The sequence below is a fragment of the Eumetopias jubatus genome, unplaced genomic scaffold (genome assembly GCF_037043125.1).
Source record: "Eumetopias jubatus isolate StellerSeaLion01/CBP00866 unplaced genomic scaffold, mEumJub1_p1.0 scaffold_1, whole genome shotgun sequence".
Lineage (NCBI taxonomy): Eukaryota > Metazoa > Chordata > Mammalia > Carnivora > Otariidae > Eumetopias > Eumetopias jubatus.
Window position 1 is genome coordinate 179,001,439 of NW_028274807.1, and position 21,342 is coordinate 179,022,780.

The 21,342-nt window shown below is 41.7% G+C and overlaps 1 protein-coding gene across 1 annotated transcript in view; it reads left to right on the forward strand.

Annotated features, from left to right (window-relative positions):
• RYBP (RING1 and YY1 binding protein) overlaps positions 1 to 18,830 on the forward strand; it is a 75,699-nt gene extending 56,869 nt beyond the window's left edge. The window contains exons 3-5 of the mRNA XM_028101667.2: positions 14,033 to 14,209; positions 14,298 to 14,396; positions 14,783 to 18,830. Of these exons, the coding sequence (XP_027957468.1) occupies positions 14,033 to 14,209; positions 14,298 to 14,396; positions 14,783 to 15,035 (529 nt within the window). The 3' untranslated portion in view covers positions 15,036 to 18,830. The remainder of the gene's footprint in view (positions 1 to 14,032; positions 14,210 to 14,297; positions 14,397 to 14,782) is intronic.
• Positions 18,831 to 21,342: the final 2,512 nt, after the last annotated feature.

Below are 21,342 nucleotides of genomic sequence, written 5' to 3' on the forward strand. Positions count from 1 at the left end.
ATCAGTTGCAGGGAAGGACATTTCAGAAGCTAAGGGATCAGTAGATAAGCAAGGACAGCAAGTGGTAAAAGGTATCTTCTGAAAAAGCTGAGCTAAAGCACACGTGGCTTGAGCTAGAACTCAGGAGCAACCTGAGGTGGTGAGTGTGGAGAAACGGTGAGCTTGAGGAATGTTGGAACTGAATTGAGGGGAACCCTTCGCATCAAGTGAGGGGATTAAGATTTACTTCTGTAAACCACTGGCAGGGGCGGAGCTTTTAGACAAATAGGCAGTTACACTTTTTCAGACACTTGGTCTCAGTAGCGTCACGTGAGATTAACTAGAGGGAAGACTGAAAATTAGCGGTGGGACACTGCTTAGGTCCTGAAGTAGAATGGAGGAAGACAGTGAAGATGTAGAAGTGGGGTAGGAGAGATTGAGGCAAGTGGACAGTGTTGTTCTGAGGTAATGGTGTAGCATGTGAATAATGAGGAGAGAATATACCAGAGTATTCCCAGGAAGGTGTTCTGAACACAGTAGTAACAAATGTTGGCACTGAAAACGTTAGGCAGCACTCATTATGATAGATTTGTGCATCAGTTGGCCACACTTAATTGCTAGGAAAGTTGTTCTGAGAATCTTGCTTAAGTTAAAATATTTATGGGTAGGGGCTGTGCACAGAATTAGCTTTTTATATGGAAATGTTTATTAATGTAATTTCTTTGGCCCTTCAGAATTAGAGGGATTCATTCTAGAAAGAAGTGGCTTTCAGTATTTCCCAACAAATGTTTTCTTTATCTAAAGCAGATTTTGATACTTGCCTGACTAATTTCTTAGGCACTAAGATAAGGTGCCTACTTGGACGTGTTTGGGTGTGATACATGGGTGTGATACAGTGCTGACAGTGTATCTCAACATATCCTCGTCTTTATTTAGGCTTCTGTTCTTACTCAGATAATTCTCATGATTTTCTGGTTTTTCGAGAAATGTCATTCACGTGTAACAAATAGGACCAGATGTTGAATTCAAAGATTCACTGTACTGTTGAAGTTGATCCCTGAAGTCCCATCTGCACCCTGTGCCGCACTGTCCCACACTCCGCTTGCAAAACAAAATCACAGTTACCGAGTTGAAGGAATTCTCAGACTCCAGTGCTAGTTTCTCTAGCTGAGAGCTACTGGTGGTTTCAGAGTCCTCATCTTCATTCACATCTAATTTTTCAACCGTTTGAAGTAATGAGATACCCTAAAATTTCCCTGCTTACTGGAAATAAAAATCGTAATTAACCTTAAACACCCGAAATCTAGATAACCTTAGTAGAGGTGAAATTGTGAGAGATCCATCAAATAGTCTTTCCTCTGGCATCTCTTCGGTGATGGATCAGACTGGTCTCATGGTTATTAATATACAAAAGTTGCTTTCCCCCTTGGAATAGGTGCTACACATTAAAATGATGTTACTTAGATCTGAGCAATTGGTGAGTTCCTGACTAAATGTGTGATGCTTTTTATATATGGAATTACCAAAGACCTGTGTTTAATATCCGTGTAAATGATATATCTTATAATGGGTAAATCCTTTTGTTGTTATGCAGTACAGAACTTTAATAAAATTATTGCACAGTGAGGAGTGATCATACAGCTTTATAAAAAATAGTGTGAATATATTCAAAGTTCTTCACGTTCTTCCTAAATCCCACTCTCTAATAAATAACCCCCAACAGCTAGAATCATGAACACATTACACATATTTTTGGTGAAATCTTTTGATAAAATTTTAACAGAAATGCTGTTGTAATCTGGGCTGCTTTCCCATGTTTGTAAATATTTCTGCTTCTCTATATTATATTCTTGTACAGACCGGTGGTTTTCACCTGGGAATGATTTTGCCTCCCAGAGAACATTTGGCAGTGTCTGGAGAAATTTTTCCATCAAAACTTGGGGGTGGGTGCTACTGGCATCTGGTAGGTAGAGGCCAGGGATGCTGCTAAATACGCCTCAGTGCTTAAGCACAGCCCCTACAGCAAAAAATTACGGGGTCCAAAATATCAACAGTGCTGAGGCTGAAAAAAACCTAGCAGTAGACAGCCTTTCAAAGTGATGGCAGGCTTTACGTTTTGATTACCAGTGATTTAGGAAACCCATTATAACATCATAATTTGACCAGGAACTAGCTTGTTAGAACTGTTATTTTCTAGGATATACATTTTTGTTTTGTTTTTAAGGATTAGAGTTGAAGGAATCCTTAAAGATTAACTTAATTAAGCCTAACCCTTTAATTTTACCGGTGAGAAAACCAAGACCTGAAGGAAGACTACTGACTTGTTAGACCTCAGATTCCTTTAAATTATCTAATCACTTTTTCCCCTTTGAAGATGTACTAATTCTTTTGTGTGGTTTGCAAGTGCCCAGTTTTGTGACATGAACTGTAATTTCAAAGTGGTGAAATGCATTTTAAGTGGGATCTGTGACAGTTGTAATTTGCAGAGTAGATTGGATTGCTTTAGTGTTTCTCTGAGAGAGAAAGACTTGGCTCATCATTGGGTTTATTTGCATCTGAAAATGTGGTTTGCCTAGAGATCTGTAGTTTCTGTGATTCCTCTTAAATCATTGACATGATTTATAAGGTAATTTTGTGTGTCTTTTGCAGGAGAAGAGAGAGGTCGTATCAGAGTCACTAAACCAACAGCATAGTTTGTAGAAATGTACCTCATGATGTTTAATCCCGTTTTTAAAAAAGAGGCTAAATGAGTTACTAACAGCATAAACTGAAAACTTGCCTCTACCTTGAGAACAAATACTCTAGTTGTCTGTATTAAATATTGAATACAGGTGTCTTAGTTAAAGGAACCTTTAGAGATCACTTGCTTCTAATCTCCTTTGCCATTGAGGAAACGAAAGTTTGGAGAGGGTATGTAACTCACCCAAGGTCACACTGAGTTAGGTTCCACAATAAATACAGAAAGCAAAGAGGGGGAGAGCTTAGGCATTTCACCTGTTAAGTCCTATGATCCAGCTTGTGTGACAGGGATCACCCCATAAAACACAAAGGACCCTCACCAGCGATCTGGGCCATTGGAATCTTATTTTATCAGTTTATCATATCAGTGAGCATATATCCACACACATCCTGAGTGCACAGCACCCTGACTCAGCATATAGTAGGCACAAGGAAAAACATGTTCAGTGAATTTGAAAACAAAAGCCAGAATACCAGAGGTGAAGCTGGGAGAGGAGACGGCACAAGGCATGCTGTGTCTCTGCTCCTTTACTCAAGTGGGGTTTGAGACGTAGAAGATGCTAGCCCAGGAAGTAGGGATTGGATGCCTGTGTGGGCTTTCTCTTCAGAAAGAGGGGGTGAAGGGAGCTGGGGCTCTGCCACACCTGTGTTCTCACGGACAGCATCCTCAGACGGTGTGCTGCCTCCTGTGTGGCAGTGACGCTGCAATGCTGCTCAGACCAAATCCAAAAGAAGCGTTTCAGTCTGAACACTGAAGCCTTTCGCAGTTGAATTAAATTTATGTTGAAAATAATGAATGGAGGTATTAAAAAGAAATTCAGTTAGCTGTCTTCAAAGAAGGTCCAGTTTAAAAACAATTTAGGAAACAGTTTTCCTTATAAAGTCAGCTAGTATATTCTTAATCAGTGAGTGGGCTTGCTTTTGAGAAATGGCTGTGGGAGATCTAAAGGGCATATTTATTATGGGACGTTTACTTAAAATATTTGAATGACCACAATAAAAATCTGTTATTTTAGGCACTACAGGGGAGAGGAAATAGAAGGATGCCAGATTTATAGTCTGTGGTTGAAATGCTTTAAGTTCTCATGTTTAGTAAGTTTAAAATTTTTCTTTATTTTCAAACTTTTTTAACCTGCATTTGGAGGTAATGTTGCTTTTCATGTTTCTTTTCTTCGCATGTTTCGTTTAAGTTTTGCTGAGGAGAATTTAAGCTTAAGAAGTGGCCTTCTAAAGTGTCTTCTTTGCCTGTAATAAAGCAAGACTTGCACAGTAAGAAAATTTGGCAATTCTAGGATAGCAGTTCTCAAGCTTTTTGGTCAGAAGTTCTGTTGATAAAATTATTGTAGATCCCAAGGAGCTTTCACTCATATTGGTTGTAACTATCTATAGATATTTTCCATAACAGAAATTAAAACTGAGAAATGTTTGAAACACAAGACTGTACAGTTGACCCTTGAACAACATGGGGGTTATAGGCACCGACCTCCCCTGCCCAACCCCTGCAGTCACATCTGCATATAACTTTTGACTCCCCCAAAACTTAATTAACTACTAATTGCCTACTGTTACTATTTCTTACTGATAACATAGTTAACATGTATTTTGTATATTATATGTATTACTGTATCCCTACAATAACGTAAGCTAGAGAAAGCATTAAGAAAATCATAGGAAAAAATGCATTTACAGTACTGTATTGTATCAAAAAAGATCTGTGTATAAGCAGTCCTGTATAGTTCAAACCTGTGTTGTTCAAGGGTCACCTGTACAAACATACATTTCAGCGGCGCCTGGGTGGCTCAGTCGTTAAGCGTCTGCCTTTGGCTCAGGTCATGATCCCCAGGGTCCTGAGATCGAGCCCCGCATCGGGCTCCCTGCTCCGTGGGAACCCTGCTTCTCCCTCCCCCACTGCTTGTGTTCCCTCTCTTGCTATGTCTCTGTCAAATAAATAAATAAAATCTTAACAAAACAAAACATACATTTCATTAGATGTCAGAGCAGTGATGTCACATGTCATGTAATCTTTGGAAAGTGAAAAGGCAAGTAATGTTTTAGAATTATTGTGGAAATTATTATGGAAAATAAAATTATTATGGAAATAGTTTTGGTCTTTGTAGGTAGACCCTCCTTGAAAAGGGCGTAGAGGACCCCCCCCCCCCCAGGAGTCTCTGTATCACACTTTGAGAACCATCAGGCTAAGATACTCATTGCTACCAGGTTGTTTTTATAAAATAGATGTCTTGGGGTGCCTGGGTGGCTCAGTCAGTTAAATGTCTGCCTTCAGCTCAGGTCATGATCCTGGAGTCCTGGGTTCCAGTCAGGAACCCAGCCTGGGTTCCTTCCTGCTTGTGGTCTCTCTCACTGTCTCTCACTCTCAAATAAATAAAATCTTTAAAAAAATAAATAAATAAAATAGATGTCTTTCAAGACTGCAAACCACCTGTAGCTCCTTTTGCCTATTGAATGTGTTTCTGAGTTACAGAGAGGTTATATAGTGCCTATACTTAGTGGTTATTTGTAAAGTAAGTGTGTTTTCAGGGCATAAGACACATTTGAATATTCAAAATAACAATTTTGAATCTAGAATAGAACATTGCTGATTCTGCTGTTTATTAATGATGCTTATTGGAGCCAGTTGTTTGTTCCTAACCAAGTTGTATCTGGTGAGAGTTTATGTAATACCGTTAGGTATTGTACAGTTGGTCTGGTGACTTACCCTAAAGACATTCTCTTAAAAGGAATATCTGCAAAACGACAGTTCTGATACTGATATGCAGAAATATTGGTAGCTATGTTTATGAGGATCCTTAATGCTGCTCTTACTGCTAGATAGCATGATTAACTTGAGGATACTAACACATGTGAAGGATTTATGTCTCTACAACCATTTCCTAGGGCAGGCTTACCAAATTCTTTCATTTGTAAATCTTGCCATTTGCTTCCCAGTATCTGAGGACGGGTGGTAGACACATCTGCAGCTGGAAAAGTAGTGCTTTGAAATGTATACATTACTTTTAAGGGGAATTATTTTGTTGAGTATCTGTGCATTCTGTGTACATGAACTATGATAAGCTAAGTGAACTTCACTTCGTTTAATCTTGACTTCAACTGTATTAAATGATATATGGCCCCATTCCCCTTTTGAGTAACTACTACTACTAGCTCTCAGTAGTGGGGGGCCTATATTAAGTCCAAAGACTGTCCTAACGCCAGAGTGGGCTCTCCCCATCAGCTGTGTGTGAAGATGGTGGAAGGAAAGATATGTGAGACAAAGGGGATGGTTTGGGTTTTTTAAAAACTTGATAGTTGGAGTCAGACTTGAGAGAAAGCTTTAGTTTCTGGTCAGAGTAGAGTGGTACAACCTAAGTCAAGGATGTGTACTGTTGGGAAGGAGTAACGTAGAAAGATAACTAAGACGCCTTGGGTCACTTAATGGCTCATTCTAAAAGATAAGCCAAAGGATATGGGAAACTTCATGAAGATAAGTGTGTACGTGAGAGATGAAAGAACATTTTCTTTACATTTGGGAGGAAAAGAACGGCAAGAAGAGATACTGTTGGGGAAGCAGAGAGACATTGATAATGCCATACCATGTATGATCCTAGCAATGTTAAGTGATAGTTGACTTTTTAAAGTTATCCATATTATAATGATGGTTGGGTTCAGTGAAAGTCACAAGGTCATACAGGTTTCTTTTTACCCTGGTGTGCTGCATGGCCTGACATTGTGGCAAGAGCAGCTCTGGGGAAGGCCACAAGTACTGATCTTTCACAGCAGAGCCAGCTAGGTCTGAATGTTGACATGGGCCCCAGCTAGCCCGCTGAAAGGGCACTCTGGTCATTGGGACTAACAACTGGTACAATGAGGTCTTGTGTTTAAGGCATCATGGAGGAATTAGGTTGGGGACAGTTTCATCTTCCATAGCTGAACATACGAATATTTGTTCAGTGGTCTGTTTAGATAATCAGTCCTTAGAAATAGTGGCAAAGAAAGCACTTAACTAGAAAATCCCTGGGGATTTACTTTTGAACCAGATTATCTGCTGTATTTCCTCATCTGTTATTCTTCGTTGGGCTAGTTGATCACCTTGGTGATTCTTAGTAATTATACTGTCCTATAACACTGCAACAAATATGAAAAAGTACAGAAATTAAGAGATTAAAACCTTTTATTTAAAAAAGTCTCAGCCTCACATGGCATAGCTGAAAGAATACCGCACTATAGTCTGGAGATTCTGCTTCTCTTTGTAGTTGTTAACCCTCTCATTTTTTATTTTATTTTATTTTATTTTTTTAATTTTTTTTTAACTGGGAATCTTGCTGTCTAACTTTTGAAATTGTTGAGGATAAAGTGAGATGATAGTTATTTAAAAATAAGTAATACACAAAGGGGGAAGAGCCCTAAAAGTGGCCTATTAACTTTAAATCTATACATTTCTAGATTTTAAAAGTTTTCTATCACCTTGTAAGGTCTCGTGGTCATTGATGTTGGAGCCGGAATTCTAATTTCTGTTTCTGTTCCCAGCATTTCTTTTCTGGGTTATCTTTGCTCTTTTAAAAAAATAGAATGGGTCAGGAGCTGATGGGTAAAATGAACAAAAAACAGGTTGTTCTTGTAGGGCCTCTTTTCTGTATTAGTCATCAAAGCCAGGGCCATTAGTGTGTCTTGGGCAGTGTTGTTGACCCAATGTGTACGTTGCCTTAGAAGTAAATATGGACATTGCTATGTTCCCAGCTGGTATGTTTTTGTTTGGGGGCATCATTAATACAAAAGTTCAGTTACTGAGTGGGGTAGAATCTGTCCTAGCTGGCCTAGTACATATGTATAGGATGACCTTTTGATAGGAAAATGGGTCGTGTGCAGGTTCCTTTTATATTACCATGTGATACATCATAAAGAATCGTGGGCTCCTGATAGGAGTGAGCTAATAGTGGAAAGACATTCTCAGAACTGTTAAATTCTTGAAGTTGCTAGTTCTTCAACTAACAGATTGCCAAGGCAAGAAAAGGGTTGGGTAGTTGTAAACATCCAGAGAACTCGGGAATGGTATAAGCTGACTTAGTGAAGATGTTTTATAAGTTTGTAAAGCACCTTTAAAAAAAAGAAAAGGATGAGTTGATTGTCTGATTCCAGAGTCTTTGCGGGGTATTTTAATTGAAAAGTGAGACACCATATGGAATTCCCTAAGTTGGCAACATGCACAAATGATAATTTAGGAAAAGCTGAACATAATCAAGGACAAGATAAAATTTGTTAGAGATTCTTCTTGTTCGTTGTTGCCTGAACCACAAGAAAATGGGTTTGTCTTGTTGCTTGTTTGGTAGCTGAGATACAGAGAAGTGCATGAGAAATGAGTTGTAAGAGCTCATGTTCCTCTGAGCTGTACACAAGCAGACAAGAGAAAGGGTATATGGTAAACACCTCTTAAAAAAATAGGTTTGACTAAAATTAAAAAAAAAATAAAAGAATTTGCCTGTGCGCCCCTGAAGTGTTGTGAGTACACATAACAAAAACAATTCAGAAAGATTGTTTTGTGCTGTCATTTCTATTCATTCATTCGTGTATGTTCAAACTCTGAAATTTTTTCCTAGTCTAAAATTAAGGTTGTCCCTACATGAAGATTTGCTTCACTTTTTATGGAATGGACTCTTCTGAAATATTAGCTGGTTTTTTTTTTTAAGATTTTATTTGTCAGAGGGAGCGAGCACACAAGCAAGGGGAGTGGCAGAGGGAGAAACAGACTCCCCACTGAGCAGGGAGCCCATTGGGGGACTCCATCCCAGGACCCTGGGATCATGACCTGAACCAAAGGCAGACGCTTAACCGACTGAGCCACCCAGGCGCCCCAGTATTAGCTGCTTTAAATGCAAATACATAGACTTGTTTTCTTAATGATTTGTTATTGAAATTTCACAGCAAATTTTCATTCGTAAATGTTTATTGAAACAGCAACAATAAACCTATAAAATAATTTTAAGACACCTTTTTTCCATTAAAAGTCTTGAAGAAGATACAAAACACTTTATAGTGTCAACTTTATTCTTTAAAGAAAGGAAACTAGGCCCCCTGTTTATAACATTTCTCAAATAGGGTTTTTCATTTGTTTGGTGGTGGTAGTTGATTGGCTTTAATTCAAGGCTTAGACATCTAGAGCTTAAGCCATGTGCTTTGATCTAATGCTTTCCCCTGTATTGCTAAGGCTATTAATTGCTTATTTTAGGCTTGTTAGTTGAGAAACAGGTAATTTTGAAGAACTCAGACTGGCACCTGCATATTGAAGAATTGACTTTTTGCAACATGTTGAAAGTTGTGCCCATTAAATGTGCTGTCTGTGTGTTGTATGACACTTACAAGACAGATGAGGCAATGTAAATCTGTGGAAGGTGATGGATTTCTTACTGATCTGCAGTATCTATCCCATCTCATGATAAAGGTTCACTTCTTCCTGGGAATGTTCCATAGGCAGTGGAAAGCATTCTTGCTAGCCCTCCTGCCCTTTTATCTTCCCTTAAGGACAACGAGTCCTTTCCAGAACAAGGATGGTGAGGCTGAGGCGTCTGGCATTCTTGGGGAGTTGTTTAATGAAACTGCAGACTGGGTTAGCCTTGATTTTTCACCCTGGTACCCCAGGCCCGAGTCTCTCAGACAGGCGTGCGCGTGCACACACGCACGTGCACACACATCTGGGCTCTTTAAAGGCAGGAGACTCATTTGAGGTTACCTTCCATAACAGGAGTCCAGAGAGAGTCCAGATAGATCTGGGTTAAAAATCGCAGCTCAGCTACTTAATTGTTAGCCTTTAGACAAGTTTCTTTTTCTTTTCTTTTCTTTTCTTTTTTTTAAGATTTTATTTATTTGACAGAGAGAGACAGTGTGAGAGGGAACACAAGCAGGGGGAGTGGGAGAGGGAGAAGCAGGCTTCCCGCTGAGCAGGTAGCCTGATGTGGGGCTCGATCCCAGGACCCTGGGATCATGACCTGAGCCGAAGGCAGATGCTTAATGACTTGAGTCACCCAGGCGCCCCGACAAGTTTCTTTATCTTGCAGCTCCTCATTCTTCTTACTTTGTAAAGTGAGGATAGTCCATCCCTCCTGGAGAGGCACTGTGCTGTGTTCCCTGCATGCTGGCCCGTCCTGTGATGGCTGTGCGAGGGCTCTGCCTCTGCCACTCCAGGCAGTTCGCGGGGTCTTGTCCAGAGGAGCTGGCACGGCCTCACTGGAGCAGAGTGCCATTCTCGTGCGGATCGGACATTCCCGTTCTTCCACGTGCAGTCACAACACAAGCCTAGGAACAAGAAGGGGACAGGTGGCAGGACAGGCGACACCAGTTCCGACAGGGTGGCACTTGGGGGGTTGTGTTCACACTGGTGGGCCTTCTAGTTTTCTTTACCTTCCTCTTCCAAAGTGGTTGGCTTTGCCTTTTGAACCAGTAAGTATAATGCACTTTGTTCAGAAACACTGTGCACCTTTTAAAAAATTTTTTAGGTGTGGGGTACCTGGCTGGCTCAGTCAGAAGAGTGTGCGACTCTTGATCCCAGGGCTCTGAGTTCGAGCCCCACATTAGGTGTAGAGATTACTTTAAAATCTTAAAAAAAAAATTGGTTAGGTTTATTTCCTACCTCATCCCCGAGCCCTGATTTTAGAAGTTCTGTGGGACTTGTTGGGGGTGGGGGGGAAGTTGAAAAAGCTGCTGTAGTCATTTAAGTAATAAATGCTTGTCTGTTGTGGAGGGTTTTTTGTGGGGAGGGTGCAAGTAATGCCTGAGGAGTTAGGTTGTTAACTTTGTGACATATATGACATAAAACAGCAATATTTTTGACACAACACAGATGCTTTTAGCAGACACCCTGTATTTCTTGCTTATTTGCTTATTATCAGATCCCAAGTAGCCTTGGGTCCTTTTCATTTATGAGGTTGTGGCCTGGTAGGCTATTGGAGAACAGCACTCAGCTTCACCATTCTAGTCCAATATCCATTTTCCTAGAAGCAAGTAAGAACAGTCCCATCGCTTTGCACATGTGCTGCATATTAAGAATTATAGCTGAACTTTACCTTCTGTACATGTAGATTTTTTTTCCCTGTAGATAACTGGACTATGGTGCATGTGCTGAAGAAGAATTCTGACAGTGTATTTGTGGAAGTGTTAGGGAATGATCACTAGGGGCAGAACCACACAGACACCTCACCTGTTGTCCTTGGTATGCCCAGAGCCTTGGCAGGCCGCCCTTGTTTGGGAGTACTCCGTCCTGGACAAGCATGATGTCTGGCTGGTTGTAAGCTTCTTTATGGCCCCCACACTCATGCCCCCCCCCCCCCCCCACACACACACACTCAAGATACAAGTAACTTTTTGATGGAGGCTACACTTGTGGTGAGCGTAGCATACAGAGCTGTTCAATCACCTGAAGGTAATATAACACTGTATGTCAACTTTATACTCAAATTAAAAAATTAAAACAAGCCATTTCCTTCTCTCTCTGATCATCACTAGCTCTCTTTTCTGCTCTTAGTGCCTGCTATTCACTGAACCAGACACCACTTCTAATGTCCATGGTTTCTGATTCTCTTCTCTGACTTCTTTTACCTAGCATCCCTCTCCCGTCTCAGAAGAAAAGTGTCCGCATTCCTTTTCCAGGACTGTTTTTTTTGTTTTTTGTTTTTAAGATTTTATTTATTTATTTGACAGAAAGAGACACAGCGAGAGAGGGAACACAAGCAGGGGGAGAAGGAGAAGCAGGAAGCCTGATGCGGGACTCGATCCCAGGACCCTGGGATCATGACCTGAGCCGAAGGCAGACGCTTAATGACTGAACCACCCAGGCGCCCCATCCAGGACTGTTCTTGATTGTACTTTCTCTCCTTTGCCCACCTTCATCCTTTTCCGCCTTTTGTGGCGTACAACATGATTTAAGTCTCCTTTTCCTATAGAAATCTCAAACCTGGCGTGCTGCTTTCGATAATGGCCAGAGCCATCCTCTACCTCAGCACCACGATTCTCAGAGAAGGGTTCCTGTTTTCCATCTCTGTACTAGTCCTTCTGCAGGCTGTAATCCATCAAGTCTTTGCAGCTCTTGATTCCATGTGGCCTGCTGTCCTGGAAGTCAGCATTGACATCCTCCCGATCACCAAAGCTTGGACCCTCTTGTCTGTTCTCATTTTACTTGGTCTTTCTCTGCTGTGGTCACCTATTTATTCATCCAGTAGATAATTTTATTGAGTACCTGCCACCGTGCTGAATGACATTGTGACAAGAATGATTAAGATGTGATCTTGCCACTGAGGAGTTTACAGTTGATTGGCAATTTCAGTACAGCATTGTGAGTGACAGAACTTTTATGTAGGGTGTTCTAGAGTGAGACAGACCCCTCTAACTCAGATTGGGTGGGCCTGTTGATTAGGATGGCAGTTACCTTTGATTCTGTCACCGTTGAAGGTTTTCTTAGGCTGGTGTCCAGGTGTCCCCTCTTGTTTTTGCATATCAGAGTGCTCTGGAATAAAGTGCACATACTGGCTTAACTGAAATTCTCAAAGTGTAGTTTTTCATAAAGTTTTTATGGCTTTTTCACAGTATTAACTCTGGTCGAGTTACTCATTTTGACACCTGAGTGTTGTTTAGTGTATGGCATTTTATTTAATGGATTTAAACTGCTCTGTAGTCCCTTTAGACGGCTGAATTGCTGATTTGCCCCCATGAGTGTGAAATGTTTGGTAGTGGTGATTATCTTCCTTGTAAGTATCTAACACATTCATACTTAACTCTTTGGCGGAGTAGCTGCCGCCTTGCTTTCAGAACCTGTCAGAAGAGAAGGTTACCTTTCATGTGTGTGTTTGGGGACGGTGGTGGCTTAGAGTAAGTACATTCCTCCCTTTCCCTAGGGTACTTGACGTCTGTGTTTGCACCTCTTGCCCAGTGATAAGAGACTGTGGTCCACGCTGAGGTGTACCTGTGACTGGGTTTCACGTGTGCCACGCCATGACCAAGGCCTGTGTTGTTGGAGGCTGATAGGAAGCTTGATATGAGATTGCATCTTCGTTGATCTGTTTTCAGGCAAAGCCACACTAGCACCAAAGAAGTACTGAAACAGAGCAAACCCAGTGCCTTCCATGCTCAGGCTCACGTTGGTGAGCTCATGGGAGTGAGCCATCTGTCTCCTCCTCATCCACCCCACACCTGCTCTCATGAGCTCCAGGAACATGGGGGTTAACTTAGGGGTTCAGCATGTCATGTATCTAGCGGCTGTTCTGTTTTTCCAAATTTGTTGGTTTGTCATCCCCCCCCTCCCCCCGCAGTGTTCCACCACTGGCCTTCCCACTGATGAGCCAGACCTAGGGTGTCCGGTTATGTTTTCTGGCCCAGTTCTCCATCCTGGGGAATGAGAGGGAGCTGTAGGGGTGTGAAGGTGATGGTTACATTGAGACAGCCAGTCATTCACCTCATTAATGACCCATCTGAGTATTTGTTTCCTACCTTGTTTTTGGAGACTTTATTCTATTATAAATGGCAGTCTAGATGGGAATGTCTTTGAAAATGAATATATTATAGAAATAACACATAAGCTCTTTCTCCCTTTCCCATTTGGGTTTGAATGCTCATGTATTGTGCAGAGTGTTTGGCAGCACTTAGAATTTGTAAACAATAGTGTTAAGAGCCGGTGTCAGTTGGAGATTGGCGGAGACGGAATGGTTGATGGCACAAAGAATGTATCACTTGTCTGAGGTTTTTTTTATAGTGACTCTCAGTCTTTCACCCCTTGGGAGCTAGTAGGAACCACAGTTACCTTTTATTGCTCTATATGTGTTGTCCATGCCAATCACAGAGCTGCAGGGGAGCCGAGCAAGTTGGAATAATTAGATTGAGAAGTGAATGTCACACTTCTAATTTCATTCTCCTTTCAAGGGTTTACCAGTGTCCATTTAATAAAATGAGATTAACCCTCTGCAGCAGGAGTATTTGAAAGCTGTCAGTCAGTATAATCTTGACAGCTCAAAAGAAGTAGTGTTGTCAGCACTCTTAGAAACAGTGTCATGTTTTATGGGCTGAAGGAGTTTTTTACTGCGAAGGGATGTGTATGTTTGAGCACATGTGTATGTGTCATTAAAGGTAGACATGTATACAGGAGGTGGATTTGAAAGAGGAAAAGTTTTACGGACTTATCCATACTGCACAGAAACAATCATGTAGAAATAACAAGTAATTTAATTTCGAGTTGCCAAATACTAGTAATAAAACACCTAAGAAATTATAAAACCAAAATTAAAAAAAGAGAAATAATTTATAAAGCGAAGAATGATGTGTCTTTTCTTGAATGTTCTAGAAAACCTCGGATCAATTCTCAGCTGGTGGCACAACAAGTGGCACAACAGTATGCCACCCCACCACCCCCTAAAAAGGAGAAGAAGGAGAAAGTGGAAAAGCAAGACAAAGAGAAACCTGAGAAAGATAAGGAAATTAGTCCTAGTGTCACCAAGAAAAATACCAACAAGAAAACAAAGTAAGTTCCCATTCCCAGCTAACTCAGCACAGTAGATATTATTTTGCAGGTCAATCTAAGCTGTTACCTTTTTGTGTCCCCACCTTAGACCAAAGTCTGATATCCTGAAAGATCCTCCGAGCGAAGCAAACAGTATACAGTCTGCAAATGCTACAACAAAGACCAGTGAAACGAATCACACCTCAAGGTATTTGGAACTAGAATGAAATACAGCATTGATGCTCTGATTTACTTGGTCCTAGTCAAGGACCCCAGGGCGGTTTTGTGCCTCTGGGTTTGCAGGCTGAGAACGGTGTTGGGGGGCGTGAGATGGGTATGGGCTGTCAACTTTGAAGACACACGTGTGTGTATATGTGGGCTGTTTCTGTATCACTGTGGCTACAACATGAGAAAGATAAACTGATGATAGTTTTGCATTGGTCCAAAGCTTTGTTTAATGGTGGTTTCTGTTGCTAAAGTAGTAAGCTTTGGTATGTGTGGTGGCAATTTATGAAGTCTCGTGTGTATTGATGAAGAAGTCGCTTTGAATCCATAGCTTATTTAATTGGCTGTTCCCCGGGGTGTTGCTTTCAGGCCTCGGCTGAAAAACGTGGACAGGAGCACCGCACAGCAGTTGGCAGTGACTGTGGGCAACGTCACCGTCATTATCACAGACTTTAAGGAAAAGACTCGCTCCTCCTCGACATCCTCATCCACAGTGACCTCCAGTGCAGGGTCAGAACAGCAGAACCAGAGCAGCTCGGGGTCGGAGAGCACAGACAAGGGCTCCTCCCGTTCCTCCACGCCAAAGGGCGACATGTCAGCAGTAAATGATGAATCTTTCTGAAATTGCACATGGAATTGTGAAAACTATGAATCAGGGTATGAAATTCAAATCCTCCACCTGCCCATGCTGCTTGCACCCCCTGGAGAATCTTCTGTGGACATCGGCCTCTTAGTGAAGCTGCCAGGATAATTTCTGCTTGCCATGGGCATCTGGCCACCAAGGAATTTCGCACCCTGACGATTACTCTTGACACTTTTATGTATTCCATTGTTTTATATGATTTTCCTAACAATCATTTATAATTGGATGTGCTCCTGAATCTACTTTTTATAAAAAAAAAAAAAATCTGCTGTGCACAATTTTCCATGTACATTACAACTGGTTTTTGTTTTTGTTTTGTTGGGGGGAGGGTTGGGAGGGGGAGGGAACTTTTATTTATTGTGTTCACAAACTCCATCCTTTCAGCATATCCTTTTAAGTTTAGTTCTTTCTTCCAGTTATACTATGTACTATCAGTTTTGATATAACTATATATATATAAATATAAAATTATATATAAAGGGTTATTTGAAACCAATCCATGGCAACGCTGGTGCTTGATACACTGTGAAGTGAATACAACATTGAACAGTTAACAGATCTGGGACAGTCCCTTCTATGAAAGTGCTGAAATTAAATTAAAGTCAGTCTTACATGAAGTCTGTTCCAACCCACGTGGGAACTTGACTCTCTTCATCTGTCTAAAGAGTACTGGACGATAGAAAAAAATATATTTTTTAAACAATGTGATCTCAAATTTAAAGACTGCTCCAGATAGCCTGCATTTGCAATGGAATAACTGACAAATCACACATGGTTTAGTTGGGAGGGCTTTGATCGTTCAAAAGTAACTAAACTAGCTCCAGAATGCCAAGTATTCGTGTAAGTTCCGGTTACATGTTAACATTGCTGTTCTTACATAAGCACTCATGAAAATATGGTATTCTGTAACTCGAATTCCATCCATTTTCCAGACCTCTACTCATGACTGAGGTAAATATAAATTGTCTCTTAGTTTTAGGATTAAAACCGTCTAAACTGTGTTTTTGGTCCATAAAAGAAGCAACTCCCTATTTCCACTTTGCACATGACATTGCAGTTGTGGTTTTCGTAATTGAAATTGGTTTGCCTCGTGTCCCCTCCTTTTCCTTACCCTACCAATTTAGTTATGAGAATTCTTTCTCTTTCTTAAAATCTCTTGTTTGCTTTACTGAACAAAGGTTATCAACTGCACATCCAGTCCCGACATGGAGCTTTTCAGTGTTTGGAGACATTTCTCAATTCCCGCTGTGGGAAGGAACTCAAGTGGTGAATGGTTTAAGCACTAGCAGCCAGAATTGCAGGGAAAGCTCATACTTCCTGCGAGCCTGTGATTCTTTCTTTCTCATCATAAAGATAGCTTGAGCAAATTCTTTCAAGGTTTCTTTTCACTCATTTTTTACTGTCTTGCGAAAACAAACAAAAAACAAAGACCACTAATAGGGATTCTACCCCCTCCTTATTTTTCAAATGTTTTGTTTTGCTTTGTTTGGATTTAGGGTCTCTCTTCTGTTTGACTCTTAGATTCATATCCACACGGTTCATAGGCTTCAGAGTCATTTCAAGCATGGGAACTTGGTGTTAACCTTCCTTTACTTTAACATACTGAAGGATTCACGGGAGGGCAGCCAATTTGTGATGAAACGCCACGTTTTGGTGTGAAAAACCTGGTTTGCTTAAGAACAGAAGTACCTGTCTGTGGAGGCAACGAGTAAAAAAGAAACAATTAACAGCTTGATTTGAGTAGCCAACAGGAAAGGTTCCTTTCACATTTACATTAAAACTATTCCGTAGTCACTAATGCACCATAATTCAAATTCTGTTCTCAAAGGTATAGACGATAAAGCAGTGCCATTTGTTGCTGTGGTCCTATTCTCAAATGCACGGACAATTGTTCCCCTCTTTTTAAAATAATGCTTGTATCTGGGATGCAAGCTATGCTATCTTTTTAAATACATTTTTAAAGTATTTATTAATGAACCAAAGGAAATCAGATGCTTTCTGTAAGCATCAGAATATATAATACATAGTGATTTGACTATGAATTTTAAATCCACATTTTAATATTAGTGGGATATTGCAAAGACATTCCTTCTAAAGTTTTAATATTCCTTTTATTAAGGGTCTCAGGGAGGGTAAATTAGTCAGCCATATTTATTTTCCAGAGCTGTAAGGAATTGCTACGTTTTTTAATTAACTTTTTAAAAAAATTTAAATGCCACCAAACTCATGTGGGTTGCACTGCTTTTTGAACCAGTAAGTGTTGGTATGCACTTTGTTCAGAAACACTGTGTACGTGTTCAAAATTAGTTTCATGTAAAGTGATTGGACCCCTAGATTAGTGGAAAAAGCTGATTAACCAGCTACTCATAGGCTGCTAATTAATTCATTGCCAATGTCTTGGTTTTTCAGTTTTGCCTCCGTGATAAATCAATACATGAAAGAATGGGGAGGGGTGAAGGAAGGGAGGATTGCTTTAGAACAGGTGAGATGAGATTGGCATTTGGCTAGAACTGCAGCTAACAGTGGGACTTGTCGACGATGTTACCGCTCCAGTCCTCTAGCTGCTGTTGTGTCTTCTGTTGAGGTAGTGAGGTGGTAGGCACCTTAAACTTTTAGTTTCCAAAATTGATGACATCCCTCAGGCATGTATTCTGGAAATGGAATTCCTGTAACTTCTTGCATTTGCAGTTTGCCCTACAATTAGTAGGCAGCGCGTAAAAACACTAGTGTAGATTATAAAGATATATATTAAAAGAGGACCAGAAATACTTGGTATTCAGTGGCACAGTAAGCAGGTTATAAAAACAAAACAAACAAAAAAAACAAAAGCACAGTGTTACGCTTGCAAGTTTCCATTTGTTTTAATACCACACTATCTTTCACACTCTTGCGTGCGTGCACGCGCGCACACACACACACACACACACAGAGCTTACCTGACTTGCTCTGCTTGAGTCATGCAGTTTTTAAAAAAGGTAAAGACGTCTTGACACCCACAAAATATTTTAATCAAAACCTTTCAGTTTCAATCTGGATCTTTAAAAACATTGGCAGAAGCTTCTGTGAGTTTAGTTCCACTAAGATGTTCCACCTGCCTTATCAAGACCATTCTCAGTCTACTTTTTTAAGCTACCGTATCTTAAATTATTGAAAATTTATTAATTGCTGAATATATAATAACCTTTGCTTGTATGTAACCGAAAATGGTTTAAGAGCCAACATTTAGAGTATGACAATGGAGCTGAACAGTTTTTAATGCGCAAGCAGTTCTGTTCTTGTGTATGACTTGTAACCTTAATTTACTGTGTAAAGATGGTTACATTATTTCCTTAGCTTTGTTTGTTGGAGACAAATAGAGAATGCTTGTTAAGTATGTCCAAACATAATCTTATCTTGTGAATTTTTGTTAATGTATTATACGAGCTATATTTTTCATTTGCCCAGAAAGACAGCTTGTATAACGCTTTTGGAAGTTTCTGCTCTGTAACGTCTTTAGAGCTGACAGTCTGTTAGGTTTGTTTTTTTCTTCATGCTAAAGTGTCAGTTGGTGGTTTTGTGAACTGGTCAGAAATTCACAGGTCTTAAATGTTTTGGGAAAATTTATATTGGACACTGCTCTTTGTCTAGCAAATAAAAGATGTTAATATATTCCTGTTACTGGCATGTGCACGACTATGTTATTAGAAGCCACTTTATCATTTTCCTGCTTTAAATAGAAATGTCTATTTATGAATTCTGCTTGTAGTTTTTTCACAAATAAAATAGTAAAATTTACATGGAAATCTTTATTTTCTTGTGTATAGATTTTAGCCCTTAGGAAAATGGTTACTTACTGTACTCGGATTTTTAGCTTGTGGGATATTTACAGTGGGAGCAGGAGGCTAAGGAGGACTCGAGTTGTTTATCAGAAGTGCAAGTTGATTTGGGTGTCTCGGGACATGTGTCTAAGCTGCAGCAGCAAGCACGATTGAATGAAAGAATGTCCAGATTGGGGAAGAAAACCAACTAATGTGTGTAAGCTCTTCTTTTGAGATCGGTTGCAGTGATTTAAAGGAGATGATGGCTGATGGTTCAGTGGATGACTGAAAACCCTCAGAAGACACCCCGTTTCTGGTCACATGCAGTTAGGTACACTGTGACTCGGATGTCAGCGAAATGCAGCATCAGGCCTAAAAGCCACACAAGCAGCTGGGGGACTGCTGCCCAGAGGCCACGACAGTCGCAGTAGCCTTCCAAAGAATATGGAAACCACTTGAAACACTTCAAGATCCACCCCCTGATTACTCCTCTTTGTCCCGAGTTTGCACTTGAACTAGTACTGAAAGGAAGACCGTGTAAAATGGTGCAGGACGCCAAATTGGAAAATGGGCCTGTCCTGGTAAGAGGAAACAGCAAACTACATTCTCCTTTGTCCCTTTTCCAGTACCGAGTCCTAACCCGCGTCTCACTCCTCAGAAGTCTCAGGAAGGATCTGGAAGGGTGGAAGGGCAGGGACCAGATGACATCTCATGTTTCCCAGGGGCCAGTGTGGGTACAGATGGGCGATGGGCTGTACCCCTCACCCCTCAGCTTTCTTTGGTACCTAAGGAGTCCTGTAGGAGGGTCCCCACTGCTGGTGGTACCGGCGCCACCCTTTTGGGGAGGATGGAAGCTGCCCCTCACCCCAGATAGAGGCATACATAGAGCAAGAGGTTGGCCCTTTGAGTGAAAGGGCAAGGATGTCTGTTAGGGAAAGAGTATGGATCCTTTCTAGTCACGAGGACAAGAGGGGAGGCAAAGGCTCCTTCCCTCTTGCTCTCGGCTAAACCCCAGCGTTGACAGGTCCAGACCCTCCACTGAGGAACGCCTGGCTAGGATGTGACATCAACATGGTAAGACCCTGGCTAAATTGGTCTTGGTCAAGGATAGGGTGATCTCTGAAGCTAGGAAGTGCCCAGGCTTCTGCTCTGCTTTCAGAGTCCTGTGACATGGCAACCAGCCACCCCTGCGTGGGGCAGCGAAGGGAAGATGAGGGGTGTCAGGGAGGCCCTTGGTCTGTCTCGTCCCTGATCTCCCAGCAGTTCCGAAGAGTTACGCTGAAACCTTAAAGTCACAGCAAGGGGAGATTCAGAACCACCTTTGTATTGGAATTAAAAACTTGATCAGGGTCCTGTCAAAGAAGCCAGGGTCTAACCTGGCCACCCCTCATGGTGTGGGGAAGGCGCAACCTTCTCCCCAGCAGTCCGGGCTCTGTTACAGGCAATTGAAATGGACCCCTGAAGACTGCAGGGAAGGCTCCGATGTTTCTAGAAAAGGTCATGGGACATGTCTGGAAAGATGAAGGCAGGGCTCAGGTCAGGGCAGACCCGAGAGTGAAAGTTGATAATCTAGGAGTTCTGTTCTGCCTGGTAAACCTGCCTTCTCTCCAGGCATTCATCACAAAGCTGCGACTGGGGGCTCCCTGTGGGGCTTCTGGTGACTAGGTATTTTCTGTAGTGCCAATTACACGGCTATGCTAAAACACAGCTAAGGCGGGGAGGAGCGTGTGGATTCAGACTGAAATTGGCCCACTCCTGCAGGTGCTTTTGACCTAGACCTGGCATACAGGAGACAGCCCCCACACCTGTCATGTGCCAGACACCATGCATCAGTCACAGGACTCCTTTTTTTTTTTTTTTTTTTTTTTTCCAGCTGAATTCAGACTCCGAAACCTCAGCACAGCTCTGCGGGCTTCATGACCCCACGTTCCTGTGTGGTAAAACTCACTTGCCATTCCTGCCCTGGACCAAGCCCACCCAAAGCAGTTGGAGAACCCTACAAGGCTGATTTTAATCAACACCTCAATTGTGGGGCACTCCCTGGGGCCACTGGAATTCCAAACGGAAGGCCAGCTGAAAGGCTTGGAGGAGTGAGGAAAGAGGAAAACTAAATGCCCAACGCCAGCTCTTCAAAAGGCTCAGCTTTCCTGTTCAAAATGGGAGTGGAGGAGGCCGGTGCTCAGCACTGTCGCTTTAAAGGCCAGACCCCGAGGCCTGCTGGCAGCGACGGGCGTCGCCGTGGAGGTCTGCCATGTAGGCCAGGCGGGGACCGCCCAGGCTGTCACACCGGTTCTGCCAACCCGAGGGACTCTCAAATAACAGGGCAAAACACCAAACGGATGTGATTCCTGGAAGCAGCAAGATACACCCTTGGAGTCAGAACTGTAGAGGGCTCCCACCTCTACCTGCTTGGGTGACCTTGGGCACGTCAGCCGCCTTAGGCTCATTGTTCTCATCTCTGAAACAAACCCTCCTCCTCTGCCGTGTTC